The sequence below is a fragment of the Agelaius phoeniceus genome, chromosome Z (assembly GCF_051311805.1).
Source record: "Agelaius phoeniceus isolate bAgePho1 chromosome Z, bAgePho1.hap1, whole genome shotgun sequence".
Classification (NCBI taxonomy): Eukaryota; Metazoa; Chordata; class Aves; order Passeriformes; family Icteridae; genus Agelaius; species Agelaius phoeniceus.
The window spans coordinates 74,737,810-74,764,508 of NC_135303.1; the positions used below are offsets into that span (position 1 = coordinate 74,737,810).

A 26,699-nucleotide genomic window follows, 5' to 3' on the forward strand; every position below is an offset into this window, starting at 1 on the left:
CAGAGTTCTGATTTAATATATGAATTTATACTGCAGAAGCACCTTCCTCTGACTGTCTAGCTCCTATCTTTGAGGGATATAGTGCTGATGTCGTGTGAAAAGTTTCCCTGTTGTCTCCAAGATTGCAGGGCAGAACATAGGTCTGGTCTCAAAGTTGCTTAAAGAATATCCTGCTAAAGGCCCTTTAAAGCTGTTTCTTAATACCTGAACTGGGCTTCCTGAAGATCCAGTAGTATAGAACAACAAAAGAGGTAATTCCTGGTGGTAGGCTGTGATTTACCCTGTGTTTCAAGTCTGGAATATAAGGCTACTATTGCAAATACAAAAATAAAACTTTTCCTGGGAGTCAGCACAAAGAGCTTTACCTGGTTTCATATGATTCATGCTGACCGGGGACAAAAACTGGCGTTTGAGTGTAAACAAACAATACCATTTCTAGATAATATGCAGATAATGCTTATCTTAAAGGCAGTCTCTACTACTCAAAACTATGTCTAGGAAGAATGAATGACAGTGACCTATTATCCATAGAATTATTTGTATTTGTCTTTGGCAGAAAAGGCTGGGATATTTTGAGTAATGGATGAAATTACTTCATATGGAATGAACTGGGAATGATGTACATCCTGAAACATGAAACTAGGCTGAATGGCATGTAGCCACTACTAAGCTTAGCTAGTTCAAAGGTGGTTCCTGCAGAGCTACTCAAGAGTTTGTTAGTTCATTCCTCAGCCTTGTGGATTATGGGAGAATTGATTGTTCTTGTGCAGAGTTGATTACAGTCCAATGTTGTACACTTCTAGTTACTGTACCCAGATAATTAGTTCCATAGGTTTAAATTTTCCTGCACAGTGCATGGAAATGCTTCTCCAGAAGTAAGCTCACTCTGAGTCATGCTTGATTTCCTGGCTCTGCAGGTACTGAAGATTTTTTGCTTGCCATGGTTTAACTCCAGCCAGCAACCAAGTTCTGCATAGGTGCTTGCTCATTCCCCTACCAGTGGGATCCAAGGAGAGAATCGGAAGGGTAAAATCTAGAAAACTCCTGTGTTGAGATAGTTTTATAGAGCAAGCAAAAGCTGAAACACAAGCAGACCAAAGAATTAATTCACTTCTTCAGCCATCTCCAGGAAAGCAGAGCCCCATCAGGCATAATGGTTACTCGGGAAGACAAACGCCATCATTTCAAATGTGTCTCCTCCTCTTTCCTTGTTGCCCCCAGCTTTATATACTGAGCTTGATGTCACATGGTCTGGAATATCCCTTTGGTCAGCTGGGGTCACCTGTCCTGGCTCCTCCCAGGCACTCCCAGTTGCCTCACCAGCATGTCAGTATGAAAAGCAGAAAAGGCCTTGGCTCTCTGTAAGCCCTGCTCAGCAATAACAAAAGCATCCCTATGTACTAACTCTGTTCAGCACAAATCCAAAATGTATCCCATGCTAGGCACTGTGAAAAAAATTGATTCTACTCCAGCCAAAACCAGCACACCTCCCTGAAGAATAGAGGCAAAAAATTTGTTGACTTTTAGCACTGTGCCAGAGTGACAGGCCATTCTAGGATATGCGTCAGAGGTGGAGGAGCAATGCAGAAGTCATTAAACTAAGCTCAAAAGTTGCTCAATATCTCTTGCTTAGTATTGTCAGTGCTGGCTTCAGGCTAACTCTCCTTAAAGGTGTCTTTTTTGCTTTGTAGCAACCCAAGTGAGCAGGAAGTTTTATTAGCTCAGATGAAATCAGAACTATAAGATGTTGTGTGAAAAGGGAAGATTTCCTCAACCCCTAGTGTTAGATTAGTCTGTCACTGCCCTGGAAAAGCTGAGACCTTTGTGTCCAACCAGCCCCTCAGCACCCTCTTATAGGGACCCTTCACTGAATAGTCCTGCAGGATCAGAGGGTGGTTCAACTGACTTGTTCAGGGACACACACCAACAGCATAAGAGAGACCCCCTCAGCGGGGTTTCCCACTTTGTCCAAGTACATTACCCACTGCCAGTGTGTGCAGTGTCCATGAAGGACTCACTCTAACTATGGAATAACGTTATTTATTAATGAGAGAAAATTGTGACAGGTTAAGGTTTGAGGCCAGTGATAGTTTCTGACTGTGAACACACGTTCAGACCAATATACAGACAAGATTTAATCCCTAATAAAATGCATATAGAGTAGGGTTCTTACTAACAGGCATTCCTCTGGGGACGAAGACAGATTGCCTTGTTGGCTGATCCCAAAAGTTACAATGGAATCTTCCCTAACTTTGCAATTTTTGACTTACTTTTGTACTATTTCATTATGTTTATTTGGAGCTTGATGTATTGTACCTTTGTGACTAAATGGTGTAAAATTCTCTCCCTTTGCTCTTAAAGCTACAGTCAATAAAATGCAGAGCACATGCTCAGTGAAGGGTGATCTTACCCTGGAGGTGGGTAATTTGAGGTTAGCTCAGTTGATTAGATCATGGTGCTAGTAATGCCAGGGTTGTGGTTTTGGTTCCTGTATGGGCCATTCACTTAAGAGTTGGACTTGATCATCCTTGTGTCTGCCTTCCAACTGAGAATATTCCATGATTCTGAACTTTGGGTTGGGGGGTCTGTATTAGAATTACAGTTAGATTATAATGAACCAATTTCATCCAAGGAGAGCTATTTCACCACAGTTGCTGGTTCAAAGGAAAGACATCTACTACTCTCTCCCTTGGGGAACAGGTGATATGTGATTTATCAGATACAAAGTACCCCTCCCTGCAGGGATTTCAATGGTGCCTGGCCATGGTGTCTTGGCTCCACTCCCATTTCATCCCCCTTAGCAGGTGGTTGAGGTTGCAGGCTGTTTTGTATGGGGAATCATTGTGGAATAGCTTTCAGTCATGCTCACCACATTCCATCCAGAAGAAGCAACTGCACTTTACCCTATAATTCCTGTATCATTATAACTTCTGTTAGGATGTGAATATAGCTTCTCAGTTTCCTCCCATTTTACCCCCAGCCATCTTTCCACATAATCCACCCATGACTAGTCACTCAAACTTCACAATATCCAAATAGAATTTGAGGATGTTTCACACTTTTATACAGTGCAGATCATCTAATATATTTCTAGTGTGTGGTTATCTGGTATTACTGAGGGTAGCCAACAGGCTAATTGTTTCATAAATATCCAAATCTTAACATACAGTATGATTATAACAACAAAAAGCAAAAGAGTTGCTATCAACAACATGACAACAGGGTGAAGCACTGGTGAGAATTCTGGTAGCTTTTAGTGACCATCCTAAAAGGGTGTCCCACCACTTAATTCACATACTCCATCATGTGATTTGTTTCTTCCACATCATGATGGACAGTAAACAAAGTCTGTTGTCCATTTTTTTGCATTTGTTTTCAACAAGCAGCTCAGGTCTTCATGCTATAATTTCTTTAGCAGCCTGAGGTTCATACCAATGGGAGTAGGCTGCAATCTTGAATCAGAGTATAATTAGATTCTAATATTTTAACAGGATACAATAGGAGCTGAATAACTTTAATTACATACTTAAATTACATGTTGGCAAAGTTATAGCACAAATATGAGAGTGATTACTTGTATCTACAGTAATGTTGTCCAGAAATACAAAATCACAAGAGGGTGTCATAGAAAGCCCATCCTTTACCAATATAGACGGTTTCCAAGTTTTCATTAGGATGAATCTCAAAATGAGAAATATTTTGCTCAGTGTCACGACAAATGACTTAGGTTTTGATATTGTTACGTTCACAAATGTATCCTTGTTGCCCTCATTCAATGTTGGCATCAGTAGTCTTCCATTTATTTCTGTCTTTTCAGGCCCATGCTCTATATTCCAGAGGATGAGTATAGTTCTGTTGTGGTTTAATCCTAATGCAATGACTGGGTATATATCATATAGTGAAGCATTGTCTATTGTTAACACAAAAGGTGTGGCTGTACTGCCGATGGAATCATACGTAAAATTGACTAAGTACCAGCAGAGCTGGAATTCCTTTGAAATTCAGTTGTATTATCCCAAATTACCTCTCAAATTTCAATGAGTAATGGTTTCTTTGTCTTCCCTTGTGATTGTAGCTGTCATCAGTGCATCCATAGTTGAGCTTGCATAGAAGTAAGTGCTAAAGAAACGTTGGTTTGGACTATGCTAAGTGCATCTGTGATCATTGATGGTCTTTTTCATTAACATCCTCCCACTGAAGTAATATATCCATTTGAAACCATTGATTAGTTCTGAAAGCCAAAAGGGAAGATCATAGAGGATGCTTCAGCTTATTTAAGTCACTATTTATTGTGACTAGTTTTGTTTCTTAATAAGTCAGAGTCTTGCTGTTTAGAGCTCCCCATCCTGTTCCCAGGATACCAGTCACATCCTTCCTGGTTTGCCTAGAGGAAGTGAGGTTTGTTTATGCAGCCATTCTGTCCATCATGTGTAAGAGGCTTTCAGGAGCAGTGAGTGAGCTGATTGGATTGTGGAAACTTTATTCTGCATCAACAGTTCAACTTATTTGAGAGACTGTGTTGAGTTAAATAACATTTACTGTTGACCTGTATTCTTGACTGAGAAGGAACCAATGTTATAAGTGTGAGGAGGCAGTTTGATAAACAGCTGAGGCTGAGTTGTTAAAAATGGCACTTCAGCACTTTTGAGTTGAAGGCCCTCTTTCAGTCAAGAGTTTGGGTCTGTTCAAAGACAAATCACAAGTTGGATGGGATATTTTAAAGGTATGCCAACACTCATGTTTAGAAGAGCAAGTATGTATGGTTTTCTCCCTTCAGCATAATCCACTTTGACATACAGCTTACAACAGTGTGTAAGACTGTTGTCATGCATTTAGTTATTTTGAATTCAGCATATTGAGATGTCAGCAGCCTATTGAGAAGTTTAGTCCCCTTCTGAGGTGAAAGGTGATGATTTTCCTTTGTGATGATCCACTCCTGCCTTTAAAAGGTAGTGTTATGCAGTGCTGCTGTAGACAAATTTAGGCCAGGCATAGGTACACTGAGAAGTGCATACTCTTCTTTATGTGGCAGTATTGAAGATCTGCATCTCTGTTTGCATAATGATACCCCTGCAATACTTACTGCTTGTGGAGGCTATGACATTTGATAGAACAATGCAAAGATAAGAGCTGACATAATGAAATATCATGGAGCCTTTTCTAGCTGCAGTTTTGCCAGAAGTACTGCATTTAGCTGGGATGGATTTAATTTCCTTTGTCATAGTTTGTATAGTAGTATGCTTCAGACTTGTAACCAGTCTTGATAGCACACTGATGTTTTAGGGAGTGCTGACCAGTGCTTGGTAGTGTCAAGGCTATCACCATTCCTCACTGCCCCCATAGGGGGTGGACGGTAGGCTATGAGGAAACAGCTGGAAGACTTGACCTACATTGACCAGAGACATCCTGATATTCCGTACCGTAAAATGCCATGTGCAGCCATCTAAGCCTATGGTAAGGGGTTACTTTTGCATCACTTCACTGGTTGGGTGTTATAGTAGCTTCTTCAAGCCAGCTCTCATAAGCTCTTGGAGGTCTATAACACACCCAAGATAGCTTAGCTACCCTTGGAGGCCTAGAAATCAGCAGGATGGCTTCTGTTGCAGTGTTGGAAACAAAAAGGTTTAATAAAAGGCAAAATAACAAATAGAGAAAAACCGAGGCAGGTGCAAGAGGTTCTTGCTCTTGGTAAAACACCTCACAATAGTGATTAGCTTCTTTGTTCACTTCTTTTTTTAGTAAATTGCCCAGGTGGGACTTTTTGGCTTCTGTCCAATTAGCTATCCTTAAGTTTGAGATGATGTCCCCTAGGCCTATTAAGTAGCTTTTTCATCTAATCCAGGAGAGAAATTTCTAGGCGTCTTTCCTTTTGAGGGAACAAAAGACAGTTTTGTCACTCCATCAACAGGGGGCACATTCCTTCAGTGGGGGGTTTGTTTTGTTTGTTTGTTTTTTCCCTGGGTTCACAGAGTTTGTTTTGATTTGTTCCCTTTCACTTACTAAAATGTATTTTTCTCAATCCACAACTTTTCACACCTTCACCATTTGTATGCCCTCCCTCATCCCACTGCAGAGGGTAGAGTAAGCAAACAGCTAGTTTTGGGTCCCTGAAGCTGGATCCATGTGTACCCAGCTCAGATATGAGTCATCTACCAGGTATTTGAATGACATACATTATTCAGAGCCTGGTCAGTTGAGTCTGTATCTTGGAGCTGTCAAGATTGGCTCTGCTGTCCGTTCTTTCTGCCACAGTTAATTATTAATTGTATTGCAGTCTCTAAATATCCATAGTTTATTTGAAAGTTTCCTATTGTTCTTCCTCTTTGATTTCTGAATGCAAATATAAATGACTCAGTAATTTAGCTGACTGCTCTCTGGTGACTTTGTCAGACAGGAATTGCCAATAACTTTGTAGCTGTAATTATTCGTTAATACTAATGAATTTTTTGAATTGTATGTGTGATTGTATTTTTCAGTGGCTCCATTTCTAAGAAGCATAAATGGTTGGTAGTGTTAAGCCATCACATTTAACATAAGATTTGTAAACATTGCAACTTAAATACTTCAAAAGACAGTTTTTGTGCTTTATGAGTATCTTGAGATATGCTACAGTTACCATATTTTGAAAAGGTAATGATCTGTAGTTTCTTGAAATGAAGACTCTTCAAAGTAATGAATATTAGTTGAATGAAAATCAAGCCAACAAAAATACAGTTCTTCTTGAAAACCCCAGGACAAATTAAGAAAAATGTTTATGTTTTCAACTTGTCATCAAATGCCAAGACAACCACAAGATGATTATCAAAGCTCTTAACCATTTGGAATATTTTCCTTGATTTTAGGAGTCATCCTGATGTACATAAATTCAGTGTGGAGACAGTCCAGTGGTATCCTCATGACACTGGCATGTTTACATCGAGCTCATTTGATAAAACCTTGAAAATATGGGATACAAACACTTTACAAGTAAGAGAGTTTCTACAGATTGCAACCTTCTTTGTGTACATTATTTATTGTGTATCTGAAGTTCTCACAGAGGTGAACAGGACTATGCATCCTGAAGATGAAAAGCAGCTACCTGTTAGAACTGTGGGTGCAGCAGCAGGGTGGTGTGGTCCTGGCATTTGTGTACACCTTGATGTGTACCTGCCCATTTCTGAAGACCTGAATGTCTAAACTGTAGGAGAGCCTGGAACCCTTGGAACAGTTCCTTTCTGCTTTTGCAGTGAACAGGAATACAGCTAGTTGAATTTTTGCTGGGTAAACCTGTCCAGCAACGTCTAGTCTCCTGTTCATTCTTGGGGATTGTTGAGTCTAATGGCAGTGGCTACTTATTTTTAATAACCAGCATCTAATAACCAGTACTTTTGAAGGACTCGTGGTCTTGGCTTACAGGATGCAGGTCCAGAATTCTGCTGTTGTAAGCACTATTAACACCATTTCTAAAAATCAGTAGATAATGAGAGAAACCATTAAAACCATGCTAACCAATGTAACTGACATTAATAAGGTAAATGGATTATTTAGAAATTTATGTTGCTTTGATTCAGTAGTCCTGGCATCTTGTGTTGAACTATGAATTCATGGCTGTGGTTTGTCGTGTTCCCTATGAACATTTACATTGATTCATAGGATTTGAAATTGACATTGATACAATTTGACTGCATTTTCACGCATGGCAAAATATTTTTTTGAAAAGAGGTCTGTCATTCTAGGGACATAATAGGGAAAAATTAGCTTGTTTGGTTTGGTTTTCTTTCTTTTTCTTTTTTTTTTTAAGATATAAAGTTATGTTTGCAGTTGCTAAAGGTAAGAAATTAAGTTTCCAGATAGTTACATAGTTTTGTGACCATCTCTTGAAAGACACAGTGTACATATAAAAGTTATTGAATGACCTGTTCTGCCACTAAATGGTGTTTTTGAAAGTACAGACAACTCAGTTTTAAGAGATTTTTCATACACAGTTTTTTAGAATGAGACACAAAAAGCAGTTTACCTGGAAGAAATTGTACTTATTAAAGTAAATATTAAAGTTTATTAAAGTAAATATGTTCCATTGGTTTTAAAGAGTCATGAGGCAGATAATAGTTTTATATGGAACTATTTTATTTTTTTGGGAGTTGAAGATAGTGTGTGGTATTTGTGAATGAAAAGGGTCTTTAAACTTAGTCTGAAGTGCCTTCTTCCTGTTGACTCTATTTCCATATTATAACCTTTTTGTTTACTTACTAGCTTTATTAATTTTTGGTAACTGTAATAATTTCTATTCATGCTTCTCATTTGTCAGTTTTCCTGGTCTGTCTTTTGGGTCATCTCTGAGCTCTGGTGCTGTCCTGCTGTTGGAAACAGGCTTACTCTGTGATGTTTGTGTTATCTGGCTTCTAACCAGGAGAGTTATCATTACTATGTAAATAGTAATATTTGTATTAGTCTTACTTTTAGCTGTTACTTGAAAAATAATGGTGAGCATCTACATTCTGCTAATATATTTGCTTTGTAATTAATTTAATATTTTTATTATCAGCCTGCAGATATATTTCATTTTGAGGGAACAGTCTATAGCCATCATATGTCTCCAATTGCTACAAAGCACTGTTTAATAGCAGGTATGTATCTGTTTTTAAGAAACAGATATATATATAGAGATAGATAAGGTTTATAATAATAAGCAAGTAATATTTCAGTTGGGTTTTTTCCCCTATTCTGTCTTATTTTTACATAAATCAAGTCTTGATAAGATGTAAATTTACTAGTACAATAAAATACTGTCCATTAGTTGGATGATGTCAATGAGAGTATCATATTTGTTCTTCTGAAATAATGCATCAATCAGTTCTCCTTACTGATAAAATTCATAGCTGTAATTAGATTCTTTCATTAGATAAGTTATCTTTTAAAGGTTATTAGATCCAAATATAGTAAATTTTGAAAATAGATCTGTTTATTGCTTACATGTATACAATTTAACTATGTTTAGCAAAAAAATATTTGAGGAGATATTTTTAAGTTTCCGAAGTATGATCCTGTTTACTTCCAGTTTCTAAATTTTGTTTGTTACATGGTAAATTTGTTTGGACTAAAATTGTAAATCTATTATTAGAAGCATTAAGCATAAAGCATCTTATTAATAGAAGCATTGCTCTGACTGAATGAGCAGTTATGCAGCTCGCATTTTTCTTCTTTTTTTTTTTTTTTTGTCATTGCTAAGATTTTTTTGTTGTTGTTGTTTCAGATGCTGGGAGGTTTTTTAGCTGTCTTTGTTTCTCTTGTTACAGTTGGTACCAAAAGCCCCAAAGTACAGCTCTGTGACTTGAAGTCTGGATCCAGTTCTCACATTCTGCAGGGTACTTTTTAGTCTGAAACATAAATGTTAAACAATAACTACTTTGAGTAAAAACAAGTCCTGTAAAGAAACACTGTATACAATGTATTCTTTGTCAGTAACATGACTAATTTATTTGTAGCCGGTTGCGAAAGTTACACAGTGGCAAGAGGTTCTTCTGGGTGTTTTTCTAGAGCTACTGAATTGCAGAATACAAACATTAATCAATGAGCAGTTACTACCGATGTTAGGGCATTTTCATGGTCTAATCAATACTGATTACTATTTATGGTTAAATGTAGTCATTGATTTGGGGGGTTATGGGGTCAACAAGTTGTGTTTTACATGGTCTTTAAAAAAGAAAACCAAGTAAAACAAGAGAAGCTCCACACCACCCCCCAGAAAAGAAACAAAAAGAAAATTTCATTGCTTTTAAGAAAGTGTCCCATGGAGATGTTTGAATGGGTTTGTTTAGAAGTTTCTCATTTCTGTAGAACAACCTTTCTGTAGAAGGATATTACCAAATCATTTCTATTTTCCTAGTTCAGTTAAATGTAAGGTTTTATTGTTCCATAATTCATTACTTTTGTCACTCAGTGAGAATTTGCCTTTGGTGGCCCTTTTCTAATGTGTACTTTCTGGAGTGTCAGTATATATGCACATGCTCAAGAGAAGGCAATCATGAAGCAAATCTTCATGCTGCAACTGTAGAGAAACATTAACTCAGACACAGCAATGTGCAAATGCAGCTTTATTTCTTCACTGGTCAGCTAAGTCTCAAAGGAGCCTAGGTGATTTTTTTTGTGATGCAGAGCTTAAGCTGTTAAACTTCTATGAACAAGCATCTCATGTTCTGTTCCTAGAACCAAGAGCTCCAGACAGGGCAGTGACCAAAACAGTTCTCTAAAGATTCTGTTTGGTTTCGTTAGGGCTTCTTAATTTTTACACAAGAGTTAATGCTTTCCACGAACAAGCTCCGTTGTGTCTTTGTACACAGCCTGTAATAGCCTGTTACCTCAAGTGCAATATTGGAGGAATAAGTGAAAGGAGAATATGTTATTAATTAGAGATAATCTTCCTTACAGAACTGAAGCAATCTTGACCATACATACAGATATTTTCACATAGGCTAACTCTAGCAGCTGAAATGGAGGTATATGCATGGCTGTAATTTAATTAATGGATCCCAATAAATCTGTCTGCTCTGAGCCTTCTAAGTGTATCCTGTAATGCCTGTATCTTGGAGGTTTTTCTTATTATCCTGGTTATTACAGTGATTTGATTAATTCAGGTAATGGGAAAGCACCTACTAGAAGATGCACCAGGAACAAGGTGGTTCACACCACCTCTAAACTGCGTTAGCAAAAATGTATTTTATGATTTAGTTTATTTTTCAGTAATATGTTTCTGTTATGGTGTGAAGCATGATTGCAGTCTTTCCATTTAGGACATCTTATCCTTCCCATTTTCTGTACTTATTTAACATAACTTGCCAAGTTTTAAAGTGTGGGTGTGTGCATGTGTGTGTATAAAAAAACAAAACCAAAAAACATGTACATTCATATATATATACAAAAAGACCTTTCAGATCGTTGAGTCCAGCATTGCCAAATCCACCACTGAATTACATGTCTAAGTGGCACATCTATACATCTTTTGCATATCTCCACGGGTAGCGACTCAACCACTGCCCTGGGCAACCTGTTCCTGCCAGAATTTTATTTGTAAAGTATGGGAATTTTTCCTAACAGCCAGTCAAAACCTCCATTGTGCAACTTGAGGCCACTTCCTCTCCTGTTGTATGTTACTTGGGAGACTTACCCCCCACCTGGCTACAGCTTTTTTCAGGTGGTTTTTGAGAGCAGTAAGGTCCCCTCAAACCTCCTTTTCTCCAGACTGAAAACCCTCAGCTCCCTCAGCTTTCCTTGCAGGACCTGTGTTCAACACCCTTCACTAGCTTCATTGATACTTTAATAGTTAAGGGAAAAAAATACCACAAATTCAGGACAAAATTCTTAGAGGATAAAACGAGTAAAGTTTTAATTGTAAGTATGTATGGTAGGTATAGTTTAAATTTAACATTATTAAAGGATTTGAAGAAAAATAAATGGAAAGTTCCTTCCATGTATGAAAATACCAGTGCTGTACAAAAAGCTGTGACTGAGTTGTAATGTGTTTTGCATAGGTAAAACCATCTTTATTATCAAAAATTATACTCATGTAATACTATGTGTATCCCTTTCTACTCACTACAATCCCATTCAGGGAAGAAGAAGAGACAGAAATAACTTCTGTCCCAAAATAATATAGTTTCACAAAATTTAAATTGAATAATTCAATAATAATTGAATTATTATTCTGCCTTGGTGAATCCTATACAACTAAATATTTGCTTTTACTTTCAGTTATTTACACAAAATGGTGTGTATAATAAACTTTTTCATGTAATTCTTAGGTCACAGACAAGAAGTATTGGCAGTAGCTTGGTCCCCACGTCATGAATATGTTTTGGCAACAGGAAGGTAAGGATGTTGCTGAACTGTTACATGCACTGGAATATTGGTCAGTAAAAATTTTATACATTCTTTAGGCATACTTACTTCAATTCAAATGCACTTCTGGAGTTAATTTTCTTCATTTACTTTTACCTGTTCACAATTTTATAGCTTTTCCCTAGAAAAACAAAACCTGAAGAGCTGTCAACAAGTCATGCTTATTTTATAGCAAGTTTTGAAATACTACCTGTAACTACTGGTATAGGAAAATAGTAGAATATTAAGGATATACTCACTTCTTACTGTTTATTAGTGTGTACATTGCTAATCCATGTTGTAATAAAGTAAAACATGATTAGCTCAAATTACCATTCTGGTAATGACACTTAACTTATGTCAAAAAGAATAACTTGGGTAGCTTAGCTGATGTAACTTTCCAAGTGACTGTAATTCAGTGAATATGGATTGTATGTTGATATTCCTGGGCTTTTTTTTGTTTTCTGTCCAGATGTTTTTAATGTAAAAAATCCTCTTGGCTATTCTATAACTTTCACATGTTAGCTTTTGATTATTGTGTGACATTTTTCTTCTCACTTTTTAGATGCCATGGTTTTATTTTCTTTTGCAGAGAAGAACAGCTATTTCATAAGTTTAGTGGAATGGCAGTTTTATCAGTTCAGTGAAGTTACCAGATTCGCAAACTTTCGGTTTCTGAACTCAGGCTTCTGAAAGGCTTATCAAAGTTGGAAAATGTTTTAACAGTGTGTTGTTTAGGGATTGCTTTGTTTGTGTTTGTTTGTTTGTGGGGTTTTTGTTGTTTTTGTCTTGTTGTAGCAGATGAAAAATTGTTTGCTTGTAGACAGCTTTTGTACCAGTCATACAATAGATCTGTGATAACAAAACCCCAAATTCTCAGACCACTATTACAGACCGTGCTGGAGTCTGAAGTTACAGTTTAGGCAACAGAATATTTAGCAAGTTTATTCTCAGGCTATGTGTGTATGCAAGGGTGTTACATTGTAATCAAAGAGGTAAGTGTATTGTGTTACAGATCATGATTCACTCTTAGGTCCTGATAGTATACCAGCTGGAGTTATTAACACATGAAAATGAAAGTCTGAAGTCTGCCTTAAAATATTTCTAATGGAATTCTGTTGACTTGAGTGTGCCCACATGGTGAGTGGTTCAGAACAGTTGCTGGACCAAGGTGAATGCCAGGTGTGTTGACCAAAGACAGCTCCTGAACCGTAGTGCATTGTTTCCCTAATTTTAGCAAATCTGTTTTTCTTAGTGCTGATGGTAGAGTAAAATTATGGGATGTGAGGAGAGCTTCTGGATGTCTGAGTACACTTGATCAGTACAATGGAGAAAAGTCCAAAGCATCTTCTGAAGCAGGTAATACAAAATATAACTGGTGGTAATTCATATGTAACTAAAGTAATTCTTATATTTCATTAATGTTTTGAATACTAAGACCAGCAATGGGAGTAGTGATAATCCAGTTGTTACTTAGTACACAACAGAGGCCATTCAGCTTTGTTCAGTTACTTCTGTTATAGAGTCAGTTTTTGTTGTTTGGGACCTTGTTTAGAGAGATTGCCTAAATGATAGCAGTGTATCTATTCTTAATGGCTTTCCTCTAAAATGGAAAATTCTGTTATCTTTTTTGTGAGTGGAAGAATTCATTTATGCTGTGGATTAGCCTTTATGTAAATACAAAATTGATTGAAGTTGAAAAATTGAGAGGAAAACTTTCTAAAGAAAGCTAGTACTTGGTCAAAAAAGAAGAAATGCTGTTTAATGAAAACCAAAATTTGATGTATCTCCAAAGATAACTAGTGCCATTTCATACATTCCTTTGAAAAACATGTTGACTTTTTCGATCACAACATCTTTCTTTTCAACTTTATATTTGTCAGACAGGTTCAAGATGATTTTTTGGTTTTCAAATATCAATTGTATAGGCTAGGGTATTTAATTTATTGAAATGTATATGAACTAAACCAATAGCAGGTAATAATTATTTTCTAATAAAATCTTTAAAAAGCAGTCGTATTTCTACCTAGAAGGTATGTCTAAATTAAGTACTGCAGTATAGTACAGAGAGACCTTATCCTGACTGCTTCAGAGCTGGCCAAAAGCTACAGCATGTTGTTGAGGGTGTTGTCCAAATGCCTCTGGAACACTGACGGGTTGGGGGCATCAACAACTGGATGATAGATTGAACAGAACTGGCCCTTGCACTGCACCCCGAGGAGCACTGCTGGTGGCTGTAAGCAGGCCAGATGCTTTTATAAACAAAAAATTAAATTATTTTTAACTTAATGTTACCATTCAAACAGCACTGCCACTGCTCCACATTGAAGTAAAAATATATGCAAAGTAGTAACTTTTGTCTAGAGACCTGAGACAGCTCTTTTTCCCCGGCAGCAAACACTGCTCACAATGGGAGAGTTAATGGTTTATGCTATACAAATGATGGACTTCACCTGCTAACTGTTGGTACAGATGATCGGATGCGACTCTGGAATAGCTCCACTGGAGAAAACACCTTAGTAAGTTTTCAAGGCACTTCAGATGCATTTTTACTTTCATTTAATTTTAAGAGATTTATAATTTTTGCATTTGGCAGTAGAACTTGGATTTCACTTTCATAAAGGATGTAGCTGCTTAATTTCATCACTAGATCATTTGGTGAACATTGTTTTCTTTCAGACTTCTTCTCTTCTACTTATTGCAAAGAAAAAGAGTATGAAGAACCCTAATCTACTTAAAGATTTAATATGGTAACTCCAAGTTCATGAATTTGAGAGTATAGCTATAAATATTTCATACAGTAATAAAAACTTGAATAAGCCGTGACTGTTGGTAGAAAGTTTCGGGGTTTTTTAAACTATTAGTTGCCAATGTACTATCCATAGAGCAGTTGGCCATACCTGAGAGTTTCACTGGCTGCCTAGCTTTCTTGCAAATCTCTTTCTGTTTTTGTGGAATCTCTCCTGTGAAGTTGCATGACAGTATTAAAAATATCTATTCATCCATTCTTCCAGATTTGTGTTGGAATCACACAGCAGCAGGAATGAGGGGTGGGAAATGTGCTAAACCTCTACTGATATTGCAGTCTTTTCAATGGCTTTTGGATTTTTTTGTGGTGAAGGTTCTTGTTTTATTTTTCTGTTCAGTAAAGAAAATAGTTTTCTTTGTCAATTTTGAAAGACGAACAAACTAGGTAAGTCAGTGTCCATGGAATTTTAGTCAGCTGTAATTATGGTCTGTCATTGCTATCAGGAAAGAAATAAATTTTGCTATACCTCAGAAATCTTTTAATTGTGCTGCTTAGTTTCTGAAAAGAGCAAAAATAATTCTGTATAGATATTTAAATAAAAAGATTTCTCTCCATCCTACCCATATTCACCAGCTTGTTCTCAGCACCTCATACACAAACATCTTCCCGTCTTCAAATCACCACCACCAAAGTAGATAATGCAGTTTGTTCACTCTCCTCTTACCAGCTGGATCACTGGATTTTGGTTTTTCTGTGCCTGTTAGTTCATTTACTTGTTTCATAGGCTATTTTACAGTTTTCTAATCTGGTGTGGAATAGCTTGACCCTGCTTTGCATTTTAAAGTTCAGAGTTGTATTGTCCAGAGTACTGTATTTTCACACACTGCCCAGAGGTATTGTTTAAAATAATTTTAAGACATCAGCAAAGAAATGAATGCACGTACAAGTATTACAAGTTTACACCATAGTCCTTTTATTTCCCTGACTAGCCCACCCTTTTGACCTAAATCTTTCTTTTCTATATCTTTCAAAAAGCATAGAAACAAAGCCATACCTATGATTTTCTTTTAGCAATGTCACTGTTGTGTAAAATATTAGCAAAGCTCTCTGTGTTAATCTTAAATCTCCCCACCTAAAACTGAAGGCCTAGAGTTAAGAAGGAAAACAATTCCAATTGTGAAATCTTTTGACTATAAGCTAAGAAATTTGTGAAGTTCATAGTGTAAATATTCTAACACAATGCATTTTCGTCATGAAAAATTAGTTCAAATTGTAATGCTTTGTTTTAATTAACTTGTTTCGAGGAAGGCTATACTGTTTCCATGAATATATTTCTCTGTCACTTCATAAATATACTTCTGATGTTTGATAGAACCTAATTAAACTGATATAGCCAACTGGAATATTTCCAAACATGTTTGGAAACCTCACTTTCAATCTTTTATGAGATTTTTATCTGTACAAAACTTGTCAACAGCTTGAAACTATGAAACTGTAGTTTGAGACATTAGTACAGGTGTTAATAAGGTGCTTTTATACTATTTTAATTTGCAAGGCTTCCCTTACACTTCACCATTAAGCTCTTAGAAATTTTTCCTATCAAAGCTACCCTGGGAGAAAACAGTCCAGTACTTTTTTGTTGAACTTGTAAATAATTTCATTGTCTCATACCTTTTGTTACTAATACCTTTTGTTACTAATTGTTGCTCTTACTGTTTGGTTTTGTAATGCTATTTCTAGTAAATTGTTCTTATCTCAATCCATGATCTCTGCCTATTGTGTTTTGAACCCAAGGCAGGAGAGCGAGTGTACTGAATTGAAAATACCATTCCTAAACCACAACAGGTGGTAATTCCTAAACCATGTCTAATTTCAGTGAGGGTTTAGGCGCTTGATGCAGATCTGGCATGCAACAGCCTGTTGAAATCCTATTCCTTAGTGTGGAATTGCTAGTTTTTAGGCCTTTCTTTTCGTTCCTTCTTTTCGTTCCTTCTTTTCGTTCCTTCTTTTCGTTCCTTCTTTTCGTTCCTTCTTTTCGTTCCAAATTGATATTAAGAAGAGTAAACTTTATTGAACATAAAAATAATTATCTTGATAGACATCTGTACTTTGAAATATCACGAGATTTATTAACATAACCCAAAATTAATTTTATTGAGTATTAAACATGAAGTAAAATTGACCTTTTAATATAATTTCCTGGGGTTTTACTTAATAGCTGACTGTGTAATCTATGTGATCTTTCATTTTGCAGGTAAACTATGGGAAAGTCTGTAATGAAAGTAGGAAAGGACTCAAATTTACCATCTCTTGTGGCTGTAATCCAGAGTTTGCCTTTGTTCCATATGGAAGTACCATTGCTGTTTATACAGTTTTCACAGGAGAAATGATAACTATGCTTAGAGGGCACTATAGTACTGTCAACTGCTGTGTATTTCAACCTCATTTTCAGGTAAGTAAAATACAAGCAGTATTCCAGACAGGCAGGAATATTTATGCAGATTGACATACCATTTGCACTATAAAAGCATTCACTTTTCAGGGATATGCTTTAATCAAGGATCATAAGAGGGAGTGGCTTACGTGTCATCCAGGAAAAGTTTAGTCAAGCTTTTGGGATGACATTTTCTGGATTAGGTTCCTTCCACTGCTTGTTTCGTCTCACATATGTAACTTCTCAATATACCTTTAGTATTTTTTTGCCTGTGTAATCATTAATAAAGCACATGTGTGAAGACTTTTGTTTTCTGTAAGATGGAAGAGGTGTTATCTTTCTCAGAGATTAATCACATTAATCACATTAAGAAAGACTGTGAAGTGCATTAGTGCATTCTCAGTGAGTATTGAGAAGGCTCTCAAGTACTTTGCTAAGGGGATCTTGCTCAAGTGCCTGTAGTTACACTTTGGATAAAGTGCTGACAACATTGTGAGATTCTTAAATTTATCAGAGAATATTTCAGCTGAGAAATACCATAGCATTACAGGGACTCATGGTACTGACAGATTTTTTTTTTCTTCTCTGCCTTTTTTTCCTTTTCCTATCCCACTCTGGTGTATTTTTCTCTTGTAATAAAAGACTTAAGGATAACAAAAGTTAATTTGTTATGAGATACTTTAGAACAGATTGTTCATATGGCATGTATTGTGCCAAGAGCAGAATGTATGATAGTATGGATTTTCAGGCCATTACATAGTTGACCCCTGTATTAAGGATCATACTTCATGTCCCAGCTCTGCCTTCTTTTCCTGCTCTTTCTGAGTATCAGCAGAAATACTTGAGGCAGAATGGGGGTGTAGATACCATTTTATGACCTCTCATCATAGAAGTGACTCTGGTAGCTTCTGCTTTGTGTCCAGTAGCTTTGATTGAATCACTGAGACTGTATTACTGAGACAGACTTCACTGAAAATTACGGACACGTTATGGACATGAGTAGACCTCAAGCTAATAAACCTTGCTAGATCTGGAAGGCAGTCCTGGTATTAATAGTCAGTGAGATACATTGACTGCAATATTCACATTGTGGCTAAAGCACATCTTTTCCAGAATGTTCTTGAAAAGCTTTTTGTCTTTTCAAGAACAGTTTCCCAACAAAACTTCTAGTGTGTTTATATAAAGCTATCTTTGCTGCTCTTTTTGATAAACTGAAGAGGTGAGGCTAATTAGGTCTCTCTCTGTAAAACATGTTTTACTTGTTTTACTTGTGGTGTCTCTACCTTAGCATTTGAGATCCATGGTAAAGGATCACTTATGTGTGCATATGCACACAAGAACTACATCAGCCACTGTATCTAGAAGTTTGTGATGTCATCAACTTCATTTGCTTATCTGATGTGACTGATTCTCTTTCAGAAGCACCCTTTTCCAGAGTTCAGTTCTGTACTGTAGAAGTATGACTGGGTTTTCTTTTTTTGTAAATGCTGTACTTTCAGTTGTATTAAGTAGTTAGTCTGAGAAACAACATTGCTATATGTCATGATTTGGCACTGGTTTAATACCAGGCATCCACAAGAGTTGTTTGCTTACCCTCTCCTGCTACAGTTAGGCAGAGGAGAGAGAAAAAAAGAATTAACTAAGAGCTCATGAATTGAGGTAAGGATTGGGAGAAAAACATTCTAAGGGCAAAACAGGTTCAAATTTAAAGGTATAAAGTAAATTTATTATTATCAGAGTCATAGGAGGATAATGAGAAGTAAAATAAGCCTTTAAAACACCTTTTTTCCCCCCTCACCCCCTCCTTTCTTCCCAGCGACAGTGCAGGGAGGCAGGGCATGGGGATTTGGTCAGTTCATCACTGGAGATCACCTTCTGTTCACTCAGGAAGAGGAGGCTTTCCTCTGCCATGCTGTGGGATCCCTCCCATGGGCAAACAGTCTTCCCAAAAACTGGTGTGGTGTGGGTCACTCACCCACAGGGTGCAGTCCTCTAAGGATAGACTGCTTTGGAAGCAAGGGCTCTCTGTCTCTGGAAGCAGGGGCCCTTTTTTTCTGGACAGGTCTCCCACTAGATCACAGCTTTCTCTGCATCCACCCACTCCAGCATGAGCATTTTTCCCATGGTGGATCTCTGCATCCCCTGTGGACTTCAAGCATTACAGGGGAACAGCCTGTTTCACCATGGTCCTCACCATGGCTTGCAGAGGAATCTTGGCTGCAGTGCCTGGAGCACCTCCGCCCCCTCCTTCTCCACTGACCTTGGTGTCACCATGTTCTTTTCCCTCACATGTTCTCACCTCCTCCTCTTCTCTATCTAGAAGAAAAACTGCTGCTCATAGGTACCATTGCCAACAAGTTCCACAAATTCAGATTCCTGCAGGATCCCACAGGGCTGAGAAGTTGATCTCGTCTAGGTTCCATGCTGGGGAGTCGTTCACCATGTTTGTGCCATCAGCCACGTGGCCGGGCCGGCACCACGTGAGCAGTGGTGGCTGCCGCGGGCGGTGCCGGCGCTGTTTGACGCCTCACCTCCTGCGGGGTGCTGGAAGGGGAAGCTGCTGCTGCCCCTGCCCTCTCTGCCCGCAGCACGGCTGGCCAGGGGCAGGGGCCAGGCCAGGGGAAGCCATGGGCTGCGCCAAGATGGTGGCATCCATGGTGCCTCACTACCCCAGGGAAAAAAAGGTGCGCTGTTTTGATTTTCTTCTTAAATGTCATCACAGAGGCATTACCAACCTCTCTAATTGGGCCCACAGCATATCCATCTTCAGAGCCATCAGAGACTGGCTCTGTTGGACATGGTTGAAGCTCCTAGCTGCTTCTCACAGAAGCTACTCCTGTGGCCCTCCCCTGCTACCAATAAACCAGGCCATGCCTAATCCACACATCCTAATCAGGATGTGAACACCAAAGGTAGTGCTACTGTTATTTTCAGTGTTCACACATGTACTTCCAAGTATCTTATCCTATCTTGACACAACTAAGTGCATTCATCAGTCTTCATGTAATTCCGATAGAAATTACAATTTTGCCAGTAAAATTTCTTTCCTGAGAATGTAATACTGTTTGTAAAATTTATAGTCACCTCTTCTATTTTACTCTCTCAAGTATTATTAAATCAACATGCTGCAAAGTTATTCCCAACTGTACATTTGTATTTTGTTACTAGTTTTAAGTAAAATCACTTTTGCTTAACAAAACATGCTCTATTGCAAATTCTCTTGAGTGATATTTATATATCTATATTTTAACTCTACAATAACTTAATCATTCAATAATCTTTTCCATTGTCATGTTTAGGATTAAAAAATGTCAGTTCATTCTTGTCTATATTATTCTGCCTTTTTTTCTTTCTGCATGGCATATCAGCTCACTTTCAGCTTTGGAATTTTTAAATACATATCAAAACATAATTAAGCAAGCTGCAAGTTTTCCTTGATGGTTTTTCTGTATACATAGCTTACATCTGTGATGTATACAGTGGTGAAATGTGTAGCAGTGGCTTTGTAACCTTCTTGTTACTTGTTAGCACTTAATTGGACTTTATTATTCTGTGTTCATGAGAAACAAGATCTACATCTTTTCTGTAGTTCTGGCCATTTCCATGTAGTATTCTCTGTTGTTGTTAAGTGTTCTTCATATTAACAGTCTTATAAACCTTTCCTGCTGTCTTTAACCCTGGTGACTGATTTGTGTCCAACCCATCCTTAAATCTGGTCCTTAGGTTTTTCTCACTATTTTTTACTGTGTTCAGAATTCCTATTAGTATTGATTGCTGTCAGTCCCTCATGTCCTTCTTGTTCATTAACTCTATTTTAATTGCTGTCTTTGTTTCACCTCATAACTAGAATAGGCTCTAAGAAGAAACTTAAACTTTGCACCAATTATGTATTTGAATTTATATATGAATATGTATTTGAGATGAGAAGTGTCTCATGTTTGCTTGGAACCATATAATCAAACGTGATCACTGATAACCAAGCAGCTAGCTATTTGAAATTCAATTATACTACTCTTTATCTGTTCTTATCCAAATTAATTAGCATGTTTGTGTGAAATACCTTTTATGTTTGAGGTGCAGTACAGAGCTGTCTCCAGAGAGTGGTATGAGCTTTAGTTAATGTGTGTATATATGCCTTTTCTGATCCTAGGAACAGAGCCATAAAATCCACTATATTATTGTTTGCCTGTACTGTTCTTACGTAAATATCTCTATAAAGTTAATAAGATGTTAGACTGCTTGAGTAATAAGAACTGCAGAATTTAGCCCTTTAATAAGAAGCATTAATTTAATAGGAGGTCAGTAATTTCAAGGGTGGTGTGGAAGAGAAAATCTTCATTGTGCAATATCTTAGATGATGTTTACAGTTGGATCTAACATACTAGATACCAGTGTGCCTGCTTAGAATGATTTAAATAAACAAACAAGACCTATGTTTCCCTTTCAGAAAAAGAAATCGCATAAATCATCACGTATGAATAACATGTCATAAAATAGTAGGTGTGCAACAGGAAGCAATTTTTATTTAAATCATACTGCTGCTCATACTGCTCAAGAATGCTAGTGACATCTGCAAAGGTATTTGGCAAATCCAGTAGTAGGCTATTACATAAAGTTAACTGGAAGTTAAATTAGGTTTCATTTGCAGTCTTTCCATATATTGTACTATAAACATGCATAGAGCATGTTTGTAGTGCAATATATGTGTCTATCTTGTATTATGACATAATTCTACATAGAGGTCACTAGCTCTTCTTTTGACTGACTTATGGTGTGAGTCACCAGTTCAGGTAGTAATAATTAATTTTAAGTATTGCTAAATGCAGTGGATATTAGCTGAAGATCTTGCCATACCAGGATCAGAAAGTGAGACAAGTGGTAAGAAGGATTAAAATGGAAGAATGCAGATGTCACCGTGACGTTGCTCATAAGGAGATATTTTGGCATAGAAAGATCTTTTGAAGTTCTTAGTGATATTCTAGATTCTATCAAAGACAGAAGGCTCAAGTAGAGTACTGCTGACAGAATAAAGTAGAGTTTGACCTATACTTTGGTGTACCATATCTTCTTTTAAGCAAGGTAAGTAGGATGGTTATGTCTCTTAAAATTGCAGACTCTTATCTTGAATGTTCTTTATGCATGAACAACTTCATGCATAGTACCAGCTTTTGAAAAGTATGGCAACATAATTCATGCAGTTCTAATTATATATAAATTATATAGGAGACTTCCTGCAAAGACAGACCTGTGATAATATATTGAGCTTACATTGAATCAACATACTCATAAAGTGCACATATGCAGAGAGTTGCTAGTTTAAGTGTAAAAACCAGCATACGTAAAGTAAGGCTTTCGTTCTTCATACTGTGAGCGTGAATACTACAAAAAAACCCATATGTCTCACTCAGGAAGTTTAAATACATGACAATACTCAAGTGTTGTCAGACATAACATAAAATAAGCAGGAATATAATTCAGTATTGTAGCCATATGAGAATATCTTCATACCTGTTAATTTAAGCATGTCGGAAAATGCAAGTGTTATAGGTGCAAAACTTACTGCAAAGATGGTGTTAGTATTTCTCACCAGCAAAATTTTCTCATCTTAGAGTGACAGAGGAGTCTGTATTTCCTTTAGCACAGAACTACAGAACTGTTCTTTAGTAAGAACAGTAAGAAAATTAAGATATATTTGACCTAGGGCTATTTGATATAAGGACTGTTTGTTGCCATGTGTTGCAGGGCGCCTTGTGCAATGGGATCTCAGTCCTTAGTCATTACTATAACAACTTACAAAAGTTATTTATATTAAAATTAATAAATTAGTCTTTCTGATCCATGCCTTCCCAACAGGGTACAAGCCTCATACTCTACTTTTTTCTTTTCCTTCCCTAGGCATACTGAAACTTTATTTGCTTAATACTTGTTTGTTCCATACATATTCTCTTTTCTGATGTGTCTTACTAGATTCTTGATTCTTCTCAGTTTATTCCTGGGTTTTAATTATAAGAGAATATTTATCTTTTGTGTGGTTTTTTCAGGTTTTTTACTTGTCCATAAACAATCTCTTAAGGTGCCTAACTGTTAAAATAGGTATCTTTTCGGAAGATTAGAGAGAGGGAAGAAGAAAAATGTATTTAAGCAACACAGTTCATTTTAATGTGGTTTTGCTGTTTTGGTGAGCAGTCTGGGAAAAAATATAAAAACATATTAATTTTGTTTTGGCATATTATTTAAAATACTACTTATCCAGATTTATAATATAAATTAGAAATTTACTATTTGCCTTTATTTTTAAATAATATTCACTACCTTTTTTTCTGCCCAGTATGGTTATCTATGTCACTATTCACTAAATTTGTGTGAAAGTAACTTTCACTTGTTTTTTTACAGGAACTTTATAGTGGTAGCAAAGACTGCAATATCCTTGCATGGGTACCAGCTCCACGAGAGCCAGTTCCTGATGATACTTCTGAAAAGGTAGTGAATTTTTGAGTTTGAACTGTACTTTTTTGTGGCTGTTATACTTGGGCAGGTTGTGTGGAAAGTCAATATGAAGTATGTGATTCACTACCAATATTTTTAACAATTTCTAACTAAGAGGAGAATCACCTATTATTTCTCTACAATCTTTTGATTCTTGTAGGGTTTTGAAAAAGCATTTTCTCTTGTAGTCTAGCCAAATCTTTTGGAGGCTGCTACCTTCCTACTTAGTTAAAAGTAGTTCATGTCATTTGACTATGGGTCTTTCAAATTCTTCTTCTTTCATTTCCAAACTGCTTTCTGCAGTTTGTCCTGTTTTGGAATTGTAGAGGTTCTAGATTGTATTTTAAATTGTTAAGAATATACTGTGTATTAATTAGTAAGATTAGGGATACCACACTTCATACACAAATATTTCTGATGTGAATATCAAAGGCCCGGGACAAGACATTCAGGGTGATTGCAGGGAAGATCATATGTAAGACTATTTTCCAGTAGAGTACTTTCTCAGACAAGAAATATTTCAGTGAACAGCCTGAGTGCCAAAAAGTCTATATTTTAAGGAACTGAAACCATTCACACGATCAGAGTCTGGCAAACTGTACTGATGTTGAAAAATGAGGGTGTATTAATGTTTTGGCCCATAGCATGTGAAAATTCCAGTTTTTAAAATTTCAGCATCATTCCATTTTAGATGGAGAAATTATAAGAAACATAAAATTGTTGTAACATTTGCTTTTTGTAAGCTTTTGTATTTCAAAACTATCCTTCACTTAAGCAGAGAAGAAAAATACAGTTCCAAAGGTCTGATACCCTAAACCCAAATTGTGTGGACCTGAAACTAACATTTTTGCTGTGATAATTTTGATGTGAAGAAATTGGATTTTTCTTAGTCTGAAAAACAAACACCCACAGCAACAACATTATTTACTTAGCTCTGATTAGAATTGCTCCTTTAAATTTGACACAGTGGCAGTATGTAATATATGCCATTGTTTTGAAATCTGTTAAGCTACAGCTGCTGTTTGCAAATGCTGTAGATGAGATTTCTCTGTATGAAGCTGTTTTGCTGCCCACAGGCCATTAATTCATGTTTTGTCTCAGGTGCTAGAATAGGCATTTGAGTGCTTTTATGACCAGAATCTGAACCCAGAATAGAAGTAAACAAGAAAAATAATTTACCCTAAGTCACTGTGATTCACTGCACTGCATAGCTACAAACCCTTTAGTTGGACCCTAGTGGGGTTGAGGTGAGAAGTATTTCTTGGATGTGGATAGTGGCCAGGGCTGCCTCTATCTATGAAACTGAATGTTAAGTTATGATGGGCTGAGGATATTGTGATCTAAATTAAAGCAGTGGCACACAATAAACACCCTTACAACATTTGTTACATTTTGTACCAAATATTTGTAATACTTCCAGTCAGTCCTCCAGATATTTTATGCTGAAATTGAAATTAAATACAGTACTATTTCTTTTCATAATTTATTATGTCTCAAATCAGCAGAATTTCTAAAAAGGTAGTTTAAAATAATCCAGTACTGATGAAAGAATAGTTTGTCTACATGTAGTCATTTAAAAAGTGCATTTAGCTTTGCCCTTATTTGATTGTAGTATTTTTAATTAAGCAAAACACTGAGAATTTTTATTTTCCCTAGTTTCTGCCTCAACAACATGTAAATCCAGCATATGAAGATGCATGGAGCAGCAGCGATGATGAAGGCTGAATTTAAATTATGAGCTGATATAAAATTGACATTCAGGCACTGCATTCACAGGCTTTTACAGAATTGGACATTGTTGGATTTCTCACAACTGGATTTTAGGTACAGTTCTGTTAGAGCAAGGTCTTTCAGAAATAAGTTTCCACTGTTCTCTGTGTTTCTTTGTCACTGTAAAGTTAAATCCAAAGGATTACTTTTTCATACTTCCTGACTTTTGTACTTGTACATTGGCATTCTTTATTCAGTGTTGAACAGCTGATAAAGAAAAAATAAAAGCCCTTGGGACCAGTCAAAATTACATTGCTTCTGTTATCTTTAGTACATGAGGAGAAAATACATTCATTTCCAAGACACATGATACAGAGGATTTTCCATGAAAGAGGGGTAGCTCAGAAATACTTCCAACTTACTTTTATCAGTGTCTTGAAGGAGCAGATTGTATCCATTTTCAAGTGCTTATGTGCTGTGGGAGTCAACAGATGTTTGTGCCTGTTGTTCTTGCATTTTCAGTTTTGCATATTTTTCCATAAATGCGGTACTCTCTTCAGAAAGAGGTATAGCAGGAATCCTCTATTCAAGTATTTATATGGTGACCCTATTATCTAATATCTGACTCTGCCCCAGAAAGCTTAGAATAGAAGAATAGAAACTAGTTTAGAGTTTTTGTTGCTCCTGTTAGTAGTTTTTAAGATCGGCCTTCTGTGTATGAATCACACATCTTTAGCAAACATGAAGGATTCCTGGACAGAAGCAGGGTTGAGGTACAGTACAAGGCAGTGAATAGGTCACATTTCAAGTTAAAAATATTGAATGTAATCCTTCCAAACTGTTTTTATCTAAAACATTTTGTGGTCCTAATGCCTGCTCTGTTTTGAGAGGGAGGAGTTTTGTGGGGTTATTGTCTCATCTCAGTCGCTAGTTTGTGCTTCAGACATAGTGGAGTGTCTGTCACTACAGAGACTAAAGAACATTTTCAGACTATTTTTTGCTGGTGATGCTTTAAGCATCAGTAAAAACAGGTCCAGTATAAAAGCAACAGCAGGACAAGGTTTGTTGGCAAGGTTCAGTCTTAAGGGTACACTGAGGAAAAGCAAATGAAAACCTGGACTCAATCAGTCCAGTCTGAAATAAACCAAAAACTATACCACATAACTTATAACTGAAGTTAAATGATTTAGCAAAGGATTCATATAGGATTTACTATACCACAACAGTAACTTACTTACAGACCTAACTTACAAATCTAAAGTACTTAGAGAATCTAGGGGAGCAGCATTTCTTGTGCACTTGGTACAGAATATTCACACTTGCATGCACACAGGCACACAGAGCCTGTACAAGGTGACAAATTCCCCTCAAAGTAGTGAAATACCCACTTCAGATGCCTTTGTGAAGGGTGGAGCCTCAAGGAGTCGGGATCTTCCAAATACAGGAAACTTGGGAGTTCTCTGGCTC

General features: G+C 36.9%; 1 protein-coding gene across 1 annotated transcript in view; it reads left to right on the forward strand.

Annotated features, from left to right (window-relative positions):
* The window catches only part of ERCC8 (ERCC excision repair 8, CSA ubiquitin ligase complex subunit), a 29,687-nt gene extending 4,145 nt beyond the window's left edge, over positions 1-25,542 (forward strand). The window contains exons 4-12 of the mRNA XM_054652395.2: positions 6,843-6,966; positions 8,525-8,606; positions 9,276-9,344; positions 11,778-11,844; positions 13,109-13,212; positions 14,248-14,372; positions 16,857-17,054; positions 23,430-23,516; positions 25,179-25,542. Of these exons, the coding sequence (XP_054508370.1) occupies positions 6,843-6,966; positions 8,525-8,606; positions 9,276-9,344; positions 11,778-11,844; positions 13,109-13,212; positions 14,248-14,372; positions 16,857-17,054; positions 23,430-23,516; positions 25,179-25,247 (925 nt within the window). The 3' untranslated portion in view covers positions 25,248-25,542. The remainder of the gene's footprint in view (positions 1-6,842; positions 6,967-8,524; positions 8,607-9,275; positions 9,345-11,777; positions 11,845-13,108; positions 13,213-14,247; positions 14,373-16,856; positions 17,055-23,429; positions 23,517-25,178) is intronic.
* Positions 25,543-26,699: the final 1,157 nt, after the last annotated feature.